A 21,524-nucleotide genomic window follows, 5' to 3' on the forward strand; every position below is an offset into this window, starting at 1 on the left:
ATGTGAGTATGCATATGTGTATGTAAGTTTATGTTTATTAATAGAGCGACTTTCTTTTTTGTAATGTTAGACAATCCAATGGCAGACCAAAGGATGGACATTTCTTCTACAATTAGTGACTTTATGTCACCGGACCCTGCTGACTTGATTTCCAGTTCCCTTAGCACATCAGGAGTGGACTGTAATCGGAAAAGGAAGGGAAGCTCTACTGATTATCAGTAAGTTGGATTTCTCTCTATTTGATAATGCTGAAAAGCAGTTGCAACAGAATATAGCTAGAGAGATAATAGAAATAACCTTAACAATCTTTTCTTGACTACATGTTGTTTAAGGGCTGTAACAAAGAAAAAAGCTACAGTGCATTAAAAGGAAAGTTCATTATTTAGTAGTAAGAATAAGGCCTTCATCTCTGTGCAGCTGGAAGTGAGGGCTAGCAATTGAAGAAAGGCTTAGGAAAGAAACCTTTGCCTAATGAGGAAAAAAGAAATAAATATTGATGAAATATATGATGTGAAGGTTGATTATATTGACCGTTTACATAGGAAGCAGAATGTCTGACCAGCAGGAGAGAAGCTAATAATTAATTTGAAAGCAGAAGCAAAACTAGGAATAGTTCCTTTTCTTCACCTATTTTTTGCCTTTTCAGTCATTTGCTATCAGTGTGCTGCCAGATTTTGCCTAATGGAGCTATTTTGGTCCCCCAGTTGAATATGAGTGAAGAATCTCAGATCTTGTGTTGCTTTCTGGCTGCAAACTGTTATTCCTGGTAGAATAAGTTTTTCATGGATCAGCGGTAGTCTGTTTTCATTTCAAGAAGGATGCTTCTCTTAAAGGGCTGCTTGCCACTAACAGTGTTTAGAAGCACCATCCAAGCCATACCTTCTGCCTTAGGGCAGGTATTTGAAACAGAAAGAAATCACACCAACTGTGCTTTAGAATGGTGAAGGTCATAGTAATGCGTGCTACTTTTCCAACTGTGTAATGTCGTCTGCTCTGAGCACACCAAGACCAACATGCTTACTCTAAGTTACTATGCAAACTTCATATGAATTGTAACTACAAAGTCTAGCTGCAGGGTAACCTGTGGATAGGCCCCATCCATTATTAACACAGCTACGTAATCCATTTCTATGTAACTTGGCAAAGATGTTATTACTGTGGGCCTTCTCACAGTTGGCAGTTCCTTTGACATTGATCTGTACTGAGGGTGCCAATTAAGAATTAGAGTCCCTGCACATAGAGTTTATTTTTAGAAGTTAGGTGCAAAATTTTAATTACTGTTTAGAGACCACGAGCATACTGTGTACATAGCTGCTGTAATATAAGTTCAGCTTTCTTGAGAAGTCCATGATTCCCTCTAGTTGAACTGACTCCTATAAAATTCAGCGAAAAGCCTCCATCTTACCAACTTCCTCTTCTCTAGAAAGGATTTCTCCATCCTTATACTTCTGAGTAGGAAGCATTGCTCAAGTCCTCTTTTCCAAAAGACAGCTTGCTCTTTTAAGATCTAATTCTGCCCTCTAGGTTGTGTGTGCATTTTATTCAATATGTGAAATGCTGTTCCTTGAGTCAGTTCACAACAGCTGTCATTGTACCACAGTTCATGTTTTGTTGCAAAGAGAATGGTGATTAGTGAACATTCCTATTTTTATGTAAAACTTAAGGTAGAATTCCTTGATCCCTCTTTCTATGTGTATGTATCTATAAATGTTCAGGAATTGCTACTCTTCAACTTTTGCTGCCTATACGGTCATTTTTTTGTTTATATAAATGGCATGTGTCCAGTTTTACACTTCATTTACCAATGAGTTCAGGATGTAAGGAAGAACCTGACTGTTTTAGCATGCGTTCACCTGTCAAGTACAAATGAGCTTATTGATCAGTGGCAATTTCAACTTTCTGTGCCAGCTTCCTTTCATATCTTTCTGCTGCTACTGTCCCACTGGAATTCCTCTTCAACATACTGTTGTAATTTCACCTAAGGTTATCTGTTCTCTGCTACAGTGTGTTTTAGTCAAATGCTGGAATCTAAGACTTCTTGCACAGGTCTATAAACATATACTTTCTTTTGTTGGCAGTATTGTTTTAAGTTGAAATAATATTGATAAGAAATGAAAGTATCCTGAAGCACTTGTAAATTACCTGGTAGCCGGTATAAAAACCTCTTTCATATTTTGCTTTGTCACAACAAACATCTTGTAGCTAAAAGTGGCACAATGACTGGAGAATCAATGGCTCATTTCTGTTTATAAGTCCTGTGCTAGTCCTGTGTGCTGTTTCTTTGTGAGCATCAGAAGGACTTTGAACAATTATCTAAGTCAGTAGCTCAAATATACGTATGAAGAGATGAAGAAAACCTTTAGAGCTATTCAAACTTCTTTAAAACCTAATGACAAAGGTGATTCATTAAGAGGTGCAATGAATAACATATGGAAAACTTTAAAGAATGCTTATGTCCAGTATTGAATGGGAATAAGTAATATTTTGGTGGCTGATACGAGATTTTTTATAAGGCTTTAATGAAACCTAGCTTCTAAATATATTAAAACTCAGTGGCATTTGAGATTGTTCTACTAGTTGAAGTGATGCCAACAGTTAGTTGCATGTAGAAATTAATTTTATTTTCCCTTAGATACAGTAAAATCCGTATAAGGTTCAGAATCAAGACTTCAGTACTGACTAAAACAGAGTGTTCATCTGTTGTGCTGGGCAGAATCAAAAGCTGGGAGACTTGAGATACATGTTGGTACTTTTTATTGCTGGCCTTGCAACCCCAGTTATCTGACCACAAGGACTGCATGCATACAGCTCAGATCATTTGTTTCTGCTGATGAAGCAGTATCTCAGTGATGTGCATCATAGAAATCATTTAGGTTAGTGGTTGTACTCATTTTTTACTTTCAGTGTAATGGCTATATTAGCTTTTTTGTTTTTATTTTTTAAATTATGCCTTCACAAATTAGATTAATCTGAACAAAGTTGGCTCCTTAAAATACACTCACTGCTAATGTCTTGGTTCTTTTTCATTTCAAATAGAATATAAATTAGCTTGAGAGTTTCAACAGAAAATGAAAGACATTATTATTTTGTATATATGGTGTACTTGATTTCTCTTTCTTTGCAGACTTGATGGCTTTCCTTTTGAGTAAGTATAAATATTTTTATAATTAGTTTCACTTGAAAAAAGATGTGTGATGTTTTCCCTTGCCTCCCCTCCCCTTTGCCTAGATTTTCTGATAAAAAATTAAACCCGATTAAGGCAGGCTTAGGAGTGCAAGTAAGCACAGTTGGACAGATTTATCTACATCAAAACATCCTTTTCCTCATTCTTTTGTCTAGCAGCCCTGGAGTCTTAGGTATTTTTTTCAGACATGGAGACAGAAGTTGTGCTACTTTAGAATGCATCTGCTTAGCTTCATACACTCTCCCATCCACCCTGAGCATTCGGCTAGTTGCAGTGTTGGAATGCATTATGTTGGTCTAGATTATTGCCATCTCCTGTCCCAGTCAGCCACAGTAAGGCACAGCGAAGTTTAGGACACAGACACAACTAAATTCAGGGCAAACTGTGCACTCTGTAGTGGACATTTTGGTCACTGGTGATGTTTCAGTGGCTAACTGTAATGCAAGTTAGTAGCCCTCGTTCTGATGAAGCCATGGAAAAGATCTGCTTTGATAAGTCCTTTTTGTTTTTATCCCTCTAGTTAACTGGAAAACATTTTTATAACAGATGATGTCTTTGAACTGCAGTATGTTTCACTGTCAAACACATCAAACTGTGCCATTTTGTTTGCTTGGAAAGAAATGCAACTGATTCTAAGAAAATGTTGTAGTACTACAGAAAAGGCTTCAGTTTTTCCAGGTTATTGCTTTTAAATTCTTCTTGTTCTCAGGATTTAAGGGTGACAGGAGCCCTTTCCTTAGTGACTGGAATTTTATGGTAGTTTGCTAGCAGCCTTGCTAATCCTGCTTAATTTGTGATGTGCTGCTTCGTTCTGTTTTTTGCAGGGAAGGTATGGATACAGATAAAGATGACCAACATGGAAGGTACTACAGACACGGTCACTAAACTGTTTCACAGTACTGACATAGGATTTGTTTTTAATATCATGGTCAGATGTCTCAAACTGGTTCTTTTTTGGGACAAAGGTGTAAGATTGTTGCACGAAGTAGAACAGACTGAAGAAAATATCCAGTGCTTTGAGCCCTACCACGTTACTATTAATAATGTTATTTTTTGAGAAAATATTAAATAAATATTCAAGTCTTGACAGTTATCATAACGAAGATCATTAGGTATTTAAGATATATTACAAATTGTTTTCAGCACTGTAACTTTGTGATGTCATTTCTTAACAGACTGGAGTATGCAGACCAACAAGGGAGAATAAAAAATGCAAGGTAATACTCTCAGCAAGTGTGAAAAGAGTTTGCCTTTTGCCACATATGAAATACTTGTGTGTATCTTACCCTGAGAATTGTTTTTTCTAGCTCGGAGCTTCTCTTCGTTTTTCTTACCCTTGCATTACTAAGGTTTTTTTCCGTACATGAACTACATAGAGTTTTGTGGAAGTGCTGAACGGTAACGTTGTTTTAGTCACTTCTGTCAGTGTTAGCATGGAAACTGTAGCCTGTGTGTGTGTGTTTCTTAAATGTTAAATTCTTTCGAGAACGGAGTGAGTTACAAAGTGTTGATAGTACTCTTGAGATGTGACAACATAGAACCAAAAATAAATAATTTAGTGTTTATCCTCAGTTTGCCTGGTCAGGAAGAGTTTAGCTCAAAATTATCTCAGATACTTCAAAAGGAGAGCTAAAAGATGACTGGGAGGCCTGCAAACACAGCAAAAGATAGTTTTAAATACCACTGTGCTGAAGTAGCGTACTAATACAAACGTGTAGTAGAATGCATTATTCAGTGTACTACATGGGCAACACTACGTGTGTTCTGTAGTGAATTAGAGCCAAGTGCTGCAGCCCCACCCATTGCTTGTAACTGTTATCACTCATGTAATGAGCATACCGTTCTCTGGAAATGTCTGTACGTACGTTTTATGGGGCTGAGAGGGTGACTGAATTATGAGGATGTTATTTTTTGTTTTATTCTGTAGTATTTGGGGATTTTTCTTTGGTAATGCAGTTTATTTTCTCACGCTCTTCTGTTTTTCCTTCCCACCTTGCTTGTTTAGGGAGGCTCACAGTCAAATAGAAAAAAGGCGTAGAGATAAAATGAACAGTTTTATAGATGAACTGGCATCCTTGGTACCAACGTGCAACGCTATGTCTCGAAAGCTAGATAAACTCACTGTGTTGAGGATGGCAGTCCAGCATATGAAAACATTACGTGGTAAGTTGATTGATGGGGAGAAGAGAGAATGGGGCTGGAGGGTGATAAAATGGGGTGTCCCCAAATCTGTCTTTCCATTTCTTGCCTTTTTGACAAAAATGATTAACCCTAGTCTTGTCTGGTGTAGCTGTACTTGGAGAATTTCAAAGGCTTTTATTTAAGGGAATGAAAGAACTTGTACTTGGCGCATTCACTTGAGCAGCTTAAAATTAGCCATGTTTGCAAGTATGGGGGCAAGATGCATTACCTTCCAGCAAAGCAGGTTTTAGATTTTGCAGCTTTGAGGGTTTCTTGTTTTTGTTTTTTGAAGAGGTGGCATTTGAAAGATGCATCTTCTCAGTCTTCTCCTGTAGTAGTTCAGTCTTTTGGAGGAATTCGTGGAGGAATTGAAGTAAGCAAGCTGTCCCTCCCCTGGAGCTACTCGTTCTGCTGGAGCCTGTATTTGCATCATCTCTGCACTGTGCTGGTTCAAGATTAAATTATCTTTGAAACTCTTTACCTAATCATCTCATCTTGAATGCTTGCAGCTCTGTCGTATGCTTAGGCCCTCCATCAGATACAGCCACAAAGATTTTTGCCTTTTCTCTTACATGCTCCTATTGATTTCTTTACAAAAAGAAAACATGATAGTTTTGTTTTCTGTCTCTTCCCTTAGAAATATCTTCAAACTTAACTGTTACGTGTCATCTTCAGCACTCTTTCTCCTACAGAAGCTATAAGAATGCAAAATACTGCATGTCCTAGAACAGTTTGTGTAGGCCAGCGGCGTTTGAGGTGGAAGTTGATGGCAGATGCTGCCAACTGTACATTCCAGCTCAAGGTGTGGTTCGTTTGTTTTCATATCAAACTACTGCATAAGGGATGCAGCCTCCCTTTCCCCTCTGTCTTGCAGCTGAGCAACTGCAGGGTGACTTGGTTCATGGTCTCATATCCTCAAGTAACAGGGAAATTTGAGATGAGAGAATAGTTAGCTGACCTGATGGATCAGCGTCGCTGAATACAACAAAAGCAAGGCAGCTGAGGCCTGTGGGAAGAAGGAACAAGGGCTTTGGCTGTAATCCACTACTGCATCTTGCTTGGCACTGATCACTATTCTTAGGTAGGCTATGTGCAAGACTTGCTTGGATAGGGAGGTTAGATTTTAGGTGTGAGTAATATTGCTGCAGGATCTGTGACGTTTTGTGTTCATACCTGCAGCTATTTTTGAAAGAACGAGGAGTACTTTGAGATTTCAAGTTTAGTCTTTTTAGTCAGTTGCTTTTACAAGTATTTGCAACAGGGAAATATGTGGGTTTCGAAGAGCTGGGGCTGTGGCAAAGTTCTGCGTGTCCTGAGGCTCTATGTAAGAGTGAATCAGTTGCTCGATACAATCTGTGGTGATGATGAAAACTTTAAGCCTTCAAAAGTACGCCCCTGAGAAAGGATGCTGCTAAGTTACAGGAAGAGTCACTGTTGTAGTTTCTAGGAGACCTGGCATCTTCCAGTCCTGTTTATCCTAGCATTTTTGTAAGGTATAGCTTTTCCTGCTGCTGTCATTTGATGAAGTCAGTGCTTCGTAGCAGATCACTGCTTGCTAATTTGACTCTGTTGTTGTTAGGAAAGGAACAGGATGAAAGTAATGACCCTTGAATAAATAGATGGCTCATTTGCTGTGTTTTTTGTTTTTTGGTTTGTTCGTTTGTTTTTTCTTTTTGCACTAAGTAAGGTGAGTGTAACATTTGTTTTTTGTCTTTGTCATGGAATGAGAGAACTGATTTGTAAGCTCTTCTCTGACAATCTATTTATGTCACTTCGTCATGTTTTTACTCTTTAATTTCTTACTTTCCATTTCTTATTGGAGATCAGAACTTAAATCAAGCAGAGCTTTTGGGTCCAAAATATGTCAAAGAACACTTTCATCTCAGAAGTCATTTAATTTGTGTTAATACGTAATGCAGTATTTTTGCTTTCAGCTAAAAATACCAATGGAGTTCATCATACTAATAAAATGGAACAAAAAATCAATTTTCATTTTGAAGAGCAGGTGAAATGAATAACAGAGTAATAAGCAATCAAAGGAAAATTGCTCACTGAAATGTGTATGGTTTCTATCACAAATTGTGATCTAGGGATTTTGTTTCTCTCTAGGTGCTACAAACCCATATACAGAAGCCAACTATAAGCCTGCTTTTCTGTCAGATGACGAATTAAAACATCTTATACTCAGGGTATGTTTCAGCTTTTAATTATGAGATATTAGTGGCTGTGAATGTAATTCTTCCATGGCAAAACGTCAGTATTTTTCTGCCTTTTGTCTCAGTTTAAGAATGTTGTGATAATGGATGATAATGTAGAAATCTTTAAGACCTTTGCACACAGTCATTAGGTTTTAAAGACGAGTAACAGCCCTGAAATATTAAGCAAAAGGGTTTTAGCAGGAGGTCAGAAGAATGAATTTTCAGTTATTTCATGAAGTAGACCAAAATTACATTAAGGAAGAACTCGAACAGACTTTCTGCTGTGTGCAGCTTGGGCAAGATTTTTAGCATATAGTGATGTAGGAATTGAGGTCACTGATGTCACATGACGTAGTATGTTTGGCTCCTTGCAATATACATTTATAGCATGTATATATTGCTAGTGTAAGTTGTGAAGCACTGCAGTATTCAGATGCAGCATGTTTGGAATTGAATTTCTGCAGCATTGTGACTTCAGAGCTACAAAGGTAGGGGCTAATCCTGCATGCTTATATGTAGATGAAAAACAGGACTTTCAGGATGGGAACAACTTGCCTATGGACACGCAAATAAATACCCGGATTATTTTTGGTTTCCAAAATAGGAACTGTGGAATATATGCATCTGAAATGCTGTTGTTGTTTTTTTGTTTTTTAAACAGACATTATTAAACGTAATTGTAATATTACTGGACAAAATATGGATGCATTCTTCTAATAAAAGTGATTGCAGATTCTGGGCACTGTTCCCAGAATGATGCCAGAAATGTTAGCAGATGAAAAATCAAGCCCCAGAAATGTAATTTCATATCTTGTCTGTTGACTCAGTTATCTCTGAATGTTGAGAGAGTTCTCCTAGTGTGTAAATCCTGCTATATACAAAGTGGCTTTAAAGGTTTTAATGATGCAGCGAAGATGTATAACTTAGTAATTTACTTCCCCTCTGCTCCACCAAATTAGGCAGCAGATGGATTTCTTTTTGTTGTGGGCTGTGATAGAGGGAAGATACTCTTTGTTTCAGAATCTGTCTTCAAGATCCTCAACTACAGCCAGGTATTCTTTTTAAGTGGTGTTGGGCCTTAAAAGATTTGAAAGCTATTTTATTATTATGCATTCATATGGGAGGGGTTTTTGTGTGAATAGTCTGTCCTGAAAGCTGAGATGTTGTGCAAAGAAAACTTTTCTCTGTCATGCTATTAGACAAGATTGCTTCTGGCTTCCATTCAAATGAAAGAGGTAAAAAGGTACTAACTTTACTTCACTGTCTGTGGTACATTCTGTTTGGGTATTCACCATCAGGCTTGCAAAAGTGTTCACTAATTTGGTTTGTACGCAAATATTGTACATCGGCCTGAGGTTTTTCCAATAGCTTTACATGGATTTTTCAACTTGGTTAAATTCCTGTTCTGTTTTTGCTAGCATTCTTATTGATGGAAACTGGGAAGTAATCGTAACAAAACCAGTACTTTAATATATGCTTAACATGAGGCGTAACTTAGAACATATATTGTATAAATAAGCCTTCATTCTTTCTGTTGCCTGCCCTCTTCTCCGACTTGAAAAAACTGTATAAGCTTCAAAAGCTTTCATCAGACATCCTTCTGTTAGGTGTTTACTAAATACCAACTAATTGTGTAAGTATTAAAAAAGAACATTTGCAATTATGACTACAAACGTGTAGCATCCAAAATGAAACTGAAAAGAAAGCGGATTATCTGTTGTGGATTGAGCATGTGATTTTTGCCAAACTCTTACTGCAAATAATGAAATCACTTACCATGAAATGTAGCCATAACTGCACTGAAAACTAATACCTTCCATTTAATCCTGGGTCTGAGATGTTTGATGTTCATTGGTTAGACCACTGCTTTATAACTGATGTTAAAATTGGGAAAATGTACAGTGCAGTTATTTTAATTTTTGACTGATTGTTCAATCCCTACAGAACGATTTAATTGGTCAAAGTTTATTTGACTACCTTCATCCTAAAGACATTGCCAAAGTGAAGGAGCAGCTATCTTCTTCTGACACTGCACCACGAGAAAGGCTTATAGATGCAAAAAGTAAGTGTTATTTCTTGGGAACAGTATTGCCATATGTTTGTCGAACATGCAAAGTGTTGATGGGGGTGCTGTTTGCATGTCAAGGAAGAGAGAGAAGAGAAAGTATACATTAGATTCCTGAATGTGGGCTTCTCAAGCTCTGCAGTAGTTGCATTAGTTTAGCTGGCTTCGCTTCTGAGATGCTGTCTCTTTTCCAGGCACCGAGAGTGTTGTTTTTTTCCCCACTAAAACATATGGAGTGTTGGTTCTAATCTTTCATTCTCAGTGGTCAGAATACCATCAGTATTATTTGGGCTATCAGTCACTGTCAGTTGCAGCAGGGGACTTTTCTTTTTCCCAATTCCAGCAATGACCTAAACTTTTCCTTACAAGGTTCTTAACCCAGTCCTTGGGATCATTTCCCACTGTGTCTCCTAATTCTGCTCCATTTTGGTGTTTTACAGTAGTTCCTTATCTGTGTGGTTTAGAAATCTGTGGGTATTTAATTCACTGTTGTTACAGGAATCTGCATTGCTTAAGTGGAAAGTGATATCTTATAACTGCACATTTCCAAGCTGTTAAGTCTCATGCTTGTTAGAAGCAGAAATCTGTAGCACTTCATCTCCAAAAAACCACCAGCTCAACTTCAGAACCTGGAGCTAGGGATCATTCTGGGGCAATGAGCCCAGAGTCTCAGGCTTGCTCAGCTGAAGTTTCTCTGTCTCTTGGCTTTCTCTGGTCATCAAACATGTTTATCCAGTGCTATTCTCTTTTATATATGCCTCTGACAAAGGTAGGGCAAAAACAGAGACCACAACTTACAGTCTTTCTATCTGCTACAACAGACTAACTGGTAAGTTTTCAAGAACAGTTGTCCTTAAGAGAGTACTGGTATTTATTTGTATTTTTATCTTGGCATAAGTGACTCAGGCACAACTTGTACTTCTGCCACTGAACAGCAGTTTAGAGTGTGTGTGGTGCAGGACAGTTTGGCCTCCTCGACGTGACCTCTCTCAATTCTAGTTTCAGCAGAGGCAACTCTTAAGGCTAAAACATCAGCGTCACCGTTTTCTTCCTTGCATTATAAAACCTACAGGGTCCTAGAAGGTTTTGTATGTGTTTATAGCTGTTCAATTATACATATCCCCATGCAGAAGTGGTTGAAGTGGGCAGCAAGCTGTGGAAAAGTGGCTGTGTGATTTAAATTCATCAGTTCTTGGAGAACTGTCTGCTGGAGCTTCTGCTGCCTCGCTGATACCCCTTGCTCCCAACGTGTACCAAGTGCCCTGTTTATAGCAGCACTCTGTTGTTGGCATCCAGATTTGACATGCATTTTCACAGCTTTTTTCTCCAGTGATTTTCAACAGTAAATAATCTAAGAATGTCCTGCAAGTATATGATAAAGGTTGGGACTCACTGCTAGGGCTTATTCATATGAACTTAACTCCTTGAGGACAGAGATTCTTCTTAGATATAGTGGCAAGTCTTGGGGATTTGCAGTCCTGGTGTATGTCACTACTGCTCTTTCCCCTTCCGTCATAGGATCAGACAATGGCTTGTGTTGGAAGGGACCTTAAGACTCATCCAGTTCTAACTCCCCTGCCACGGGCAGGGACACCTCCCACTAGATCAGGCTGCCCAGGGCCCCATCCAGCCTGGCCTTGAATGCCTCCCTCAACCACCTTCATGCTTTGTTGTCAGAAATCTGATACCTGGAGACACTGCTGTTGAGAGAGAGACCTAGAATGATACTGAGCCTATTCTGCTCTTTGTGTGAATGTATGTGCTCTCTCAGTGCATTTTGTGATTAAAAGTCTTCTGATAGTAAGGAACACGGGTAAATTGAATGACCATATCTAAGAAGTACTGCTCCACGGTTAAACAATCTCTATTTTTAATCAGTTAATTAGTGTTTGAAGAAATCGTGTTTATTGCAAAACTTGATTAAACTTCAACAATCTATTTCTAATCTCAGGCCGTGTTCTCAAGCTTGCATCAGTGTTTTCACAGTAGGAAATGTAATCAGAAATTGTTCTAACATTCATGTGATCAGCTGAATCGGTTAGCATCCTGCAGATGGTCATTGAAATGAAAATCTCCAGAACAGCACCTGTGCTTCTGAAGGAGATAGAACAGTTGGGGCTTCAGCAGAAGTCCTAGTGAAGTAAAAGCTCAGTTTGCTTATGAGATGTAAACATTTGTATGGTTACCTATTAACCCAACAAAGGCAGCGTCCTCACTCCCTCTGTTTGCTGCAGCTGGACTCCCAGTTAAAACTGATATAACACCTGGGCCATCACGACTATGTTCTGGAGCAAGGCGGTCCTTCTTTTGTAGGATGAAGTGCAACAGACCTTCAGTGAAAGTAGAAGACAAGGATTTTCCTTCAACCTGTTCAAAAAAGAAAGGTAACGATTATGTGTTTTATTATCAAATGGAATGGCTGAATTTTATGTAACTGCTCACTTGCAGTGGTTAAGTTCTTGATATTTTTGAATAGTGTCCATGTTTCTTCTGCAGATACTGTTATATGAACTGTGTTCTGATCTTTTTCCTTTTCATGCCATTTTCATTCCACACTCCCCTTACATATTGTATTGGTATATAAAGCCCAGTTCTCCTCTTTGCTTTCCTGAGATTGCTCTGTGCAGTTTCTGCTGGTGGTTCTGGTGTGGTCATTGCATCTTCAGATGCCAGCGATACCAGTCAGCCTTCACCTTCTAGCCCATATCTCCAGTTGAGAGAAACACTCAGGTTTTTTGGTCTGTATTGGACAAGTGCTATTTGGATGGATAGCTGGCTTAGCACTTGAGTTTATTTTGAGTTCTTCTGTGTTCAGTAAATTCTGAGTCCTGCAAACGTAGTATTTCTGCACCAGAAACATTTGGTCATAATGTTATCTATGGTTTTAATGTATTTTTTTTCTCTGCAAGATATTATTGCAGACGTGTTGGAATATATATTTAGTCCAAGGTTGAAAGTTTATTCTTTCGAGTACTTTGGACATTTTACATTAATTAAAAGAGACGTGTCAGCTAGAGATGGCAACCTCTGTGTTTTGTCTCTGGCTGTGACAGCTGCTGCTAGTACTGCCTGCTAATTTCAGACATAGCATCAACCTCCTATCAGTCTTCTGTGCTCACTCCTGAGTGAATTGCTTTGTGCAGTTAGGCACAAGGTTTTTTCTCTACCTTTCTGTCCAATTCTTCTTCCTTGCAGTCATAAGGCCTGCTCAGTGCTGAGTAATTTGACTTCTCCTTTTAGATAGTGACTGTATTACTTGTCACTGTAAACCTTAGTCTTTACCCCTATGGACAGCTTATCCTCTATATGCTGAATCAGTATATTTTCTGACAGCCAAATTGGTTTTATTATTTATAGGAGCTTCGTGTTAAGTTGAAAAAATACATCTTAGTTATTGATAAATATAACACTCATTTCCTCAATCCTTTAGGATACTGGCATTCTTTGGTGAAATAATGCGATGCAGTTTCTACTTAAAGGTGATCACAAAAGATCTTGGTTTGAATGATGTGGCATTTCATTATAAACAATGATTTGGGGGAGGTAAACTGCATATTGACTTACCTCAGAGGAGTTGTGCTGGAGCAGGAGCACTGAGAAATCCCCTAGTGAGCAGTATCACGAGCATTCCAGATAAGGAGGTGACTTTTCTCAGAACTGAGAGGTGAAGTTCTCCAAAAGCAGTGTCAGTAGCCTAACAGCTTTTTGGTTCTTGTTTTTACAGCAGACCGCAAAAGCTTCTGCACTATCCACAGTACGGGATATTTAAAAAGCTGGCCACCAACAAAAATGGGACTTGATGAAGATAATGAGCCAGACAATGAGGGTTGTAATTTAAGCTGTCTTGTTGCAATTGGTCGGCTCCATCCTCATGTAGTACCACAGCCAGTCAATGGTGAGATCAGGGTGAAACCTACAGAGTACGTTTCTCGACACGCAATAGATGGAAAATTTGTTTTTGTAGATCAGAGGTAAGAAGACATCTAATCATTTACACAATATGTCGCTGTCCAACACGGATTTACTGCTAGCGTGATGTACTTAAAGCATTGTAAATATCATTGGAAAAAGAGACGTCTGATTTTTCCGCTTCATACTAAATCCCAGCTGTAAGTTATTCTGCTTTAGAGACGTAGTGCAAAGCAACTACTGTGCATTTATTAGGTGCTACTGATTCAATCATAAAAGCTCCTAAATTGTAGCTTACTAGGCAGAGTAATTTAGATATCATTTCTGCCCGTTCATTAGGGGGATGTATGTACATAATCTTCAGAGGAATATGCCATCCTATTTTGTTACCAGAGTTTGTAATTATAGCACTTGGTTGTTTGAAACCTTTTGCAACTGCTACATGGATAAACTATATTGCATACTCTACATCAGGCTTTGATAGCATATTCACTTCTGTAAGAATCTATTTGGACACATTCTACTGAGTTAATACTTCTGCATGTGATCTTTGGTATTCGTAAGAAATAAAACATCTCATAAGCTTCTTGGTAAAGGGTTGAGAATGTGGATCAGTGTTGGCATCTTTTTTTCTAATATCAATTTTATTATCTATTTGTACATTGGCTAATGAAGGCTAATTTTTATTACTGAAAAAGAAATTGCTTGGATTTTCTTACGCAGCCAAGAGACGTGACCTAGGCCTTCTTTCAAAATAACTGACACCCTGAAGGAGTGGCTGAGGGATGTTAGTGGAGGGATTGGGTTGGTTGAGGAGGGCTCTCTTGTTAACCTTCCTTGCCAAGATGGGTTGACGCTGCTCAGCTGAGACTGTTGCACGTTGTCTGAAGCTTAGGGATGATATTTACAATCTAAAAAAGCCCAGCCTCCAAATTCTGCCAGAATCTGCCCACTGGAATTTGTTCCAGGGGTGTGTTTGTTGTCAGCTGATTTCTGGTGGACTTTGAGAGGAAATAGAGGTGGCAGCGTTAAGAAATTCAGTAAATAATAACTCTGTTATGGCATCTGCCTCGTGGGAGTGGTTGTTCTCATTTTCTCTTTCGTTTTTAATTTTGTAGTAAGTCTTTGAAATACGTGTTGTTCCGCAGCAGTACTGCTAGCTGGTGGTCATTATTGGAGCTGGCAGAACATTCCCAGCCTTTCTGCTGCTCAGAAAGCATGCCACGCTGTGATGCCAAGTGAGGGTAGTTCACCTACAAGTCTCATTTTCTAGAGATGAAATTTGCTCTTCCCACAGATACTGAAGTCTTTCCAAAATGACTCAGAAAACATTGACCAGTTGTATTTAAACTTGTATACTCTAACAGTTTTCTAGATGAAATTTGTATCTGAATGTTAAATCTGAATTCTTTTGGCTCCCAGTCTAAACCCATTATGACCACGTGAACAGCTTTAACACTCCACTGAGTGGAGATACAACTGTAAAGAAATAGCCTTTTTGAGCAGGTTAAGGAGGGAGCTCAAGCAGTTCTTCAAACCTTCCATGTCCATTTTTTGAAGGCACCTTAGGGAGAAAGGGTGCTAATACCTTGTAGCTGTTACAAGGCAGCCTTATTCAGCTTTAATTGTCAGGATTGCAGTGTTCCTCCAGAGTTGTCTGGAAACTCATGACCATAGTGGTAAGAGGCCTAATATATCAGAGGGTCACTGGTATTACATACTTTTTAATTACCCATCAATTAGAATATTCTTAATGACTTTTTTCTCTCTCACCTGAAAACGACTTTCAGCATTACTTAAATTTTCAGAGTAAGCTTTAGTAAGCTGTCACAAATACCTGAACTTGAGAATAACATTTTTCTTTTTCTTAATCTTCTCCCTCCTTTCTTTCCTTCCTGCCCTTCCCGTTTCCAAGGGCAACAGCCATTCTGGCATACTTACCCCAGGAACTTCTAGGTACGTCGTGTTACGAATATTTCCATCAAGATGATATAGGACATCTTGCAGAATGTCATAGACAAGGTATGATTGTTAATAAATGGGGTAAACGGATTAAAAATAATACTGGGAATGATTACGTATTAAGAAAACTACCCAAGCGTTTCCAAGTTTGCTTGTCTCTTCTTGTTAGGGCTGTAACAGAGAACATGTTCCAAGCAACATGTTTCTTAGACTTCCGTGAACCCGTAGTGAATGCTTAAAGCTCATGTTGGGTAAGGAGGGCGTGCTGCAGAAATCAAGACTTGTCTCCATGCGTGCAGGGAGCAGTTGGCTGGGTAGAGTTTTCTGTGGTACTCGTGGAAGGACTCCACTTCTGCAGCCACGCTGCTCTTTCACACCAACTTACTTGCTGTCTGTCTGACTTTAGTTTTGCAGACAAGAGAAAAAATTACAACAAACTGCTACAAGTTTAAAATAAAAGACGGTTCTTTTATTACCTTGAGGAGTCGCTGGTTCAGTTTCATGAACCCTTGGACCAAAGAAGTAGAATACATTGTCTCAACAAATACTGTTGTTTCGTAAGTATTATTAATTTAGCAGAAGCATGTAAAAGCTAATCATTTTGCACTATTGTCAGATGAGGTTTGGTATTTTCTTTCATTGGGAAAACCAGCATGCCCATCCTTGTCGGGACTTAAGGATGCATTTCTTGGCTCCTGTGGGAACTCCCCCTTTCCACCTCGTTTATCTTTTCTCCCCTTGAGGGTTCTGCAGAGCTGCAGTGCCTTCCCAGTGGAGTAACTACTTGAGAAGCTGTTTGGGCCCTGTACTGCACCCTTAGAGTTGTAACAGTATTTTCTTTGTGCTGTTTGTCCAGCCCCCCTGCCAGTTACGATGTTTCTTTGTGTGACAGTGACTCACAAGCTGCCTAAACCTAAGCTACAGCTTTAGGTTTTGACGCACTGCCTGGTGACTGTCCTGCGGGGCTTTCCATTGCTAATTCTGATTCTTGATATCCACAGCACCAATGGACTCGATAGTGGAGATGCGGCCTTCCCACAGCTTGCAGCTTCACCTCACAGCATGGACAGCGTGCTCCAGGCCGGAGAAGGTAACTACTAGGAAAGCAGTGGCACTCATCCCTCCGTGCACGGATTTGCTGCAGTCTTGCACAGAGAACTTGTTAGTAGCGCAAAGAAAAATGCTGTTCAAGGCAAAAAAAGACTGCTAATGCAGCTCTTGCCCACGTTATCTGTGTTGGCAAGTAGTGCTCTGACAGTAAAGACTAAACAAGGAGACAAGAAGCTCTACCAGATGCTTGAGGCAGGCAAGTTGTGGTCACGGTCAGAATGCGGCGTGCCTGGCGGCACAGAGACATGCCTAAGAAACACAGCACAGCTGAGTCCAAGTCAGGGCCTGCTGTAGGTTTGGAGGTACTCAGGGGGTGGTAGAATTGTGAGTAAACAAAGTCCATGTAGTTCTGACCAACTGCTGGATTCATACCTAAATATGAATATAGATGCTTTTTTGGAAATGTTTGCAAGTTTTATCTGACATTAAGCTACCTTCCTTGTTTCAGGTGGCCCAAAAAGGAGCCATCCTACTGTCCCCGGAATTCCAGGAGGAACAAGAGCTGGGGCAGGAAAAATAGGAAGGATGATTGCTGAAGAAATCATGGAAATTCACAGGTGAGAGAAAATAGCGTGAAGTACAGATCTTTAAAATTGAAATTAAAGTCTTTCTTCAAGCTGACTATATAATGATGCAGTGGCATTTCATGAATAGACAGCTACAGATAGCTATTCAGAATACCCGAGACAATCAAAGCCAAAAGTGAAAGAAGGACAAAGTCACAGCCTTCTGACTTTCTGCTCTAGGAGACCAGAAACAGTAGGCAAAAACAGCAGCTAACTGGAAACCAATTCCTGTTCAGGCTATTCTGCATCTCAGAACAGCCATCTCAGCTCCATCCTGTCTGAGCCGTTATGTTCAGTGGGTGTCACTATTAATTTCTCTTGGCTCAGAACTCCCTTCATTATTTTAATTTTGGGAGCTGTTCCTCTTCCTGTAGAAGTGGTCTCATCCAACAAATGCTTAGCAGCAGTAATACTTGCAGTTTCAGTCCCTCCCCTCTAGTTTTCTTGCTGCTCTAGGCCGGACACTGCCTATCTAAGGGAGTAGTAGATTTAGCACATAAAATATCTTTTGTGTATATAAGAATAGGAAGGAAAAATAAAAGCTATCAGTCACGTTGAACCAATACCCTGAAACTTAACCTCCCTTTCAGTAGTTGCAGAACAATTAATTAGCTTCAGTAAGTGGAATAGTATACCTTACCACCCATGTTTCGTTTCAAGAGCCTGGGTTAGTTCCAGTCCTTCTTGAGCAGCTGTTACTATTTTCCAAAGCTGCCTTCTGTTCAGCTTTCCCAGGGGAACTCTGCCAAGGATGAGACTTCCTTCTCCTCTGCTTTTCTCTGTAACTGCCTCACCTCCATTTAGTCTCAGGATTTGCTTTTTTTTATAGTTAATACATTACAATAATAAAGAAGACATTTGCTCAAAATAAGGAGACTTGAAATGAGAATTGCTGACTCAAAGGGTGTTAAATATGTATAACGAGTGGAAAATACTCCATGTGTCCAGCACACTTGTCTAGCAGCAGCCCATTTAACCAGTCTACATTTGTGTGACGGAGAAAGCTCACACTCTTAGCTGGTAGAAGATGAAGTACAATATAGAAGAAAAGAGGTTTCCTTAGCAAGCAGGATCATTTCCTTGCTCGATCTCAGCAAAGGCTGCACAGAAACAAATAAGGGAAAGTGGACTAAAGAGGGAAGAAGGCAAAGTTTACAGACTGAGCAAGCTAGACTAGTTATCCACAAACTTTACCTAGCTGCAAATTGAAAGTTGCTGTGGGTGGTGTGCAAAATATTGACAATTGTGGAAACTGTACAAATGAAGTATGCCACCTGATACTAACATCAGCATGCAAGTTTCTGGTAAGTTAATTCCCTATTTTGCATATGATAGGATAAGAGGATCATCACCATCTAGCTGTGGTTCAAGTCCACTAAACATTACCAGCACACCACCGCCCGATACCTCCTCCCCTGGAAGCAAGAAGGTAAGAATGAGCTTTCAGGACAGGCTCGTGGCAGTAGTGGCGAGCACACTGAGACAATGCTGATAAAACAGCATGCAGTGCTGCACTCAAACTGCGTGGCTGAGGAAGGCTGACAGTAGGTCAGCGTATTCTGGTGTCTAAAATCCCAATAGAGCTGTCTTTAGAGTGCAGAGACAAGTGATTCTCGCACTGCCAGCTTTTGAAATCCACCCGCTCTACATGTTTTGTCCTTTTTTTTTTGTAATATTAAAAAGCAGCTGCAAGGAGCAGTTCTCACATCCCTTGATCGTCCAGAAACTCGTTCACACCACATACTGGTGAACACAGGAATTGCTATCCTTTGAGCACTCATGGTGTTCAAATGAATCACAAGTTACACTGTACTGCTGTAGCACAAAATATGGCAATTAGATGCTTCACCATGCACTGACATATTTAAGTCAACACTGTGTACCATGCTTCCTTCTAAGATTGCTTAAGTAGCATTCACATACCATTTCTAACACTTAACTTCCCAACCACTTGTACTAGCTGCATTTAAGTCATCTAGTAAATTGCTACTTACAGTTGTCATACTCAAGACAAGAAAAGCACTTATCCAAATCCTTATTCTGTGCATTCAAACACTGCCAAAGATTTAACTTTATTTTCCCAGAAGTTACTATGACTCTACATAAGAATTAATTGGCCGGAGCATATAATTTACAGTGAATATTTCTATTTCTGAATTTCTTTATTCTTAAAATGAAACTTCAAGTTGGAACAGAGTTGTTGTTCTAGAAACAGTCACTCTTGCTCATTCTGCTCACCAGTAGCTCAGCACCTACATATAGCAAAAGCCACTGTAACCTAATAAAGGAGAGTACACGTGGAGAGTTGTGTACTTCTAATAGCATAGCCTCTCAGTAGTTTTCTAACTAACTAAAGAGAAATAAGTTCGCTAGAAACAGCACAAGTTCTAGATGGTGCCACCCTCAAAAGGGAGCTCAGAAAACGCACCTTCTGTTTTGGGCTTTTCTGAGCCCTAGAAAACTGTACTTGAAGTTCAGCTACTCCCTTGCTACTTGTTTAGAATTCCCAAAGAAGGCACTTCAGTTCTGCCTGCTCTCCTGTCCACAGTGCTGCTGCACTCTGTACCTAAAAAAAACTTTAGACTTGAAGTCCAGGTGCAGTGCTCATCTGTGCAGCCGCTCTACCTAGGAGGACTGTCCTCCTGAAATGGAGGGTCTTTATTGACAGTACTTCACAGGCACTATATTTGTAAATTCAGAAGCATCTTTAGTTAGCTGGTTTTTAGTTTACTCTCGCTTGCAGATGGAATACTAAGAACAGTGATACAGAGAAATGCTGTCAGGACTTTCTCCAGCAGTTTTGCAGAAGTGCTTTCAGAGGTCTAGCACATAGTGCTGTCTTGCACCACCAGAAAGGCAGAGATCTGGAGGGAACACAAAGGGGAAGCAGCTCCTAGCTTACACCTACTCAGATTAGCTTTTAGGTCCTGGTTGTTTTTTCAGGAAGTCCCTCCTCCCTGTGTTAAAAAGCCCATACTATAAAACATTTTAGACTTAACACAATGTTTCACACTGCCTTAATGCTTTTCTTTCCTTTCAAGATCCTGAATGGTGGCACTCCAGACATTTCTTCAGCTGGATTGCTATCTGGGCAAATCCAAGATAGCTCTGGTTACCCATATTCTGATAACTCCTCTATTCTTGGTAAGTGAAGGCATACAGAACCATGCCTCAGCATCAGCTAAACACGCAGACAGCTGTAGCAATGATTGCTGTTAGCAGTGATGTGCCTTTACCATCTACAGTACATAGCTGAGTGCTGAAGCTTATAATCTGCCATTATGCTTTAAGAAGTAGCTACAAGAGAAGCCTAGCAGCCTACTTTGCTAGTTTATTTTAAGTGTATTTGGAAGCCTCTTTTCTCTGCCTGAATCTGCTTTTTGTGAGTACTTCTAAACAGCTGGAGAGGAGAAGAGAAGGTCACGGCCTGGCCCTGTCACGTCCCCTAACCTTTGTACTCTGACTACCAGGTTATCAAGCATGTCCTCGAATCTGGGTATCAGATCTGATCACACATCAAAAATCTCAGCCCATTCCAGTGTTCTACTTCAAGTTAGATGGCAAGCGAAACAAAACAGCCCCTGACATTGCACTTATTGTACTTATGCTTACAGGGGAGAACTCCCATATAGGCATTGACATGATTGACAACGATCAAGGATCGAGCAGCCCCAGCAATGACGAAGCAGCGATGGCAGTAATAATGAGCCTTCTTGAAGCAGATGCAGGTCTCGGTGGCCCCGTAGATTTCAGTGATTTGCCGTGGCCCTTGTAAATGATGCACCTCGCTTCAACATCCAAATATCAAAGTGCATTTATTGGTGGAGTTCTGCAGTCTGTGAACCTCGTTGGATGGAGAAGCTTTTATGTAAGGATTTCATAAAAGCCATATCAGAGCGCAACTCATTCTACCATGTGTAACGTCAGACAAAGTGGAATAACCCGCTACAGTGTTCTGTGTTGATTTGGTTAGCTGTGTATAGCTTGCAATACCTGTATATTTTGGATTCTGTTGTTTGAATTTTTTTTTAAATCACTGTGCAACTCACTGGCATCAGTGGTAGCTTTTATATGCAAATGACCATTTCAGATGTATGGTGTGTTTTTACACTGCAAAACAGTCCCCATGTGGATATTTCTTATACTAATTGTACCATAAAGCTGTTTATTCTTTCTTGTAAGAATCCTTTACTATAAATATTGTTAAAGTGTAATGTATTAGACAGTTAAATATTTTTAAAATAAATGTTTCCCTTGTTCTAAGATGGAGCATTTACTTTGATAAATAAATTTGATAAAACCCCGCTGAAGATGCATGCTTAGCCGTAGCCGCCTATTTATCGTTTCTT

General features: G+C 39.6%; 1 protein-coding gene across 3 annotated transcripts in view; it reads left to right on the forward strand.

Moving 5' to 3' along the window:
• The window catches only part of BMAL1 (basic helix-loop-helix ARNT like 1), a 34,769-nt gene extending 13,284 nt beyond the window's left edge, over positions 1–21,485 (forward strand). Inside the window, exons 2-18 of one of the 3 annotated variants that reach the window (XM_065755348.1) lie at positions 71–218; positions 3,125–3,145; positions 4,009–4,047; positions 4,360–4,401; positions 5,190–5,347; positions 7,475–7,554; positions 8,523–8,615; positions 9,508–9,625; positions 11,863–12,012; positions 13,353–13,599; positions 15,453–15,559; positions 15,906–16,056; positions 16,501–16,589; positions 17,058–17,166; positions 18,511–18,604; positions 20,217–20,319; positions 20,790–21,485. In XM_065755348.1, the coding sequence (XP_065611420.1) occupies positions 79–218; positions 3,125–3,145; positions 4,009–4,047; positions 4,360–4,401; positions 5,190–5,347; positions 7,475–7,554; positions 8,523–8,615; positions 9,508–9,625; positions 11,863–12,012; positions 13,353–13,599; positions 15,453–15,559; positions 15,906–16,056; positions 16,501–16,589; positions 17,058–17,166; positions 18,511–18,604; positions 20,217–20,319; positions 20,790–20,950 (1,902 nt within the window). In that variant the 5' untranslated portion in view covers positions 71–78 and the 3' untranslated portion in view covers positions 20,951–21,485. The remainder of the gene's footprint in view (positions 1–70; positions 219–3,124; positions 3,146–4,008; positions 4,048–4,359; positions 4,402–5,189; positions 5,348–7,474; positions 7,555–8,522; positions 8,616–9,507; positions 9,626–11,862; positions 12,013–13,352; positions 13,600–15,452; positions 15,560–15,905; positions 16,057–16,500; positions 16,590–17,057; positions 17,167–18,510; positions 18,605–20,216; positions 20,320–20,789) is intronic. The other 2 variants (XM_065755349.1, XM_065755350.1) reach the window with 2 other exon arrangements.
• The last annotated feature ends 39 nt before the right edge of the window (positions 21,486–21,524 follow it).

This window comes from Cyrtonyx montezumae, unplaced genomic scaffold, assembly GCF_038088225.1.
Source record: "Cyrtonyx montezumae isolate F1298 unplaced genomic scaffold, pur_monq_1.0 scaffold_10, whole genome shotgun sequence".
Lineage (NCBI taxonomy): Eukaryota > Metazoa > Chordata > Aves > Galliformes > Odontophoridae > Cyrtonyx > Cyrtonyx montezumae.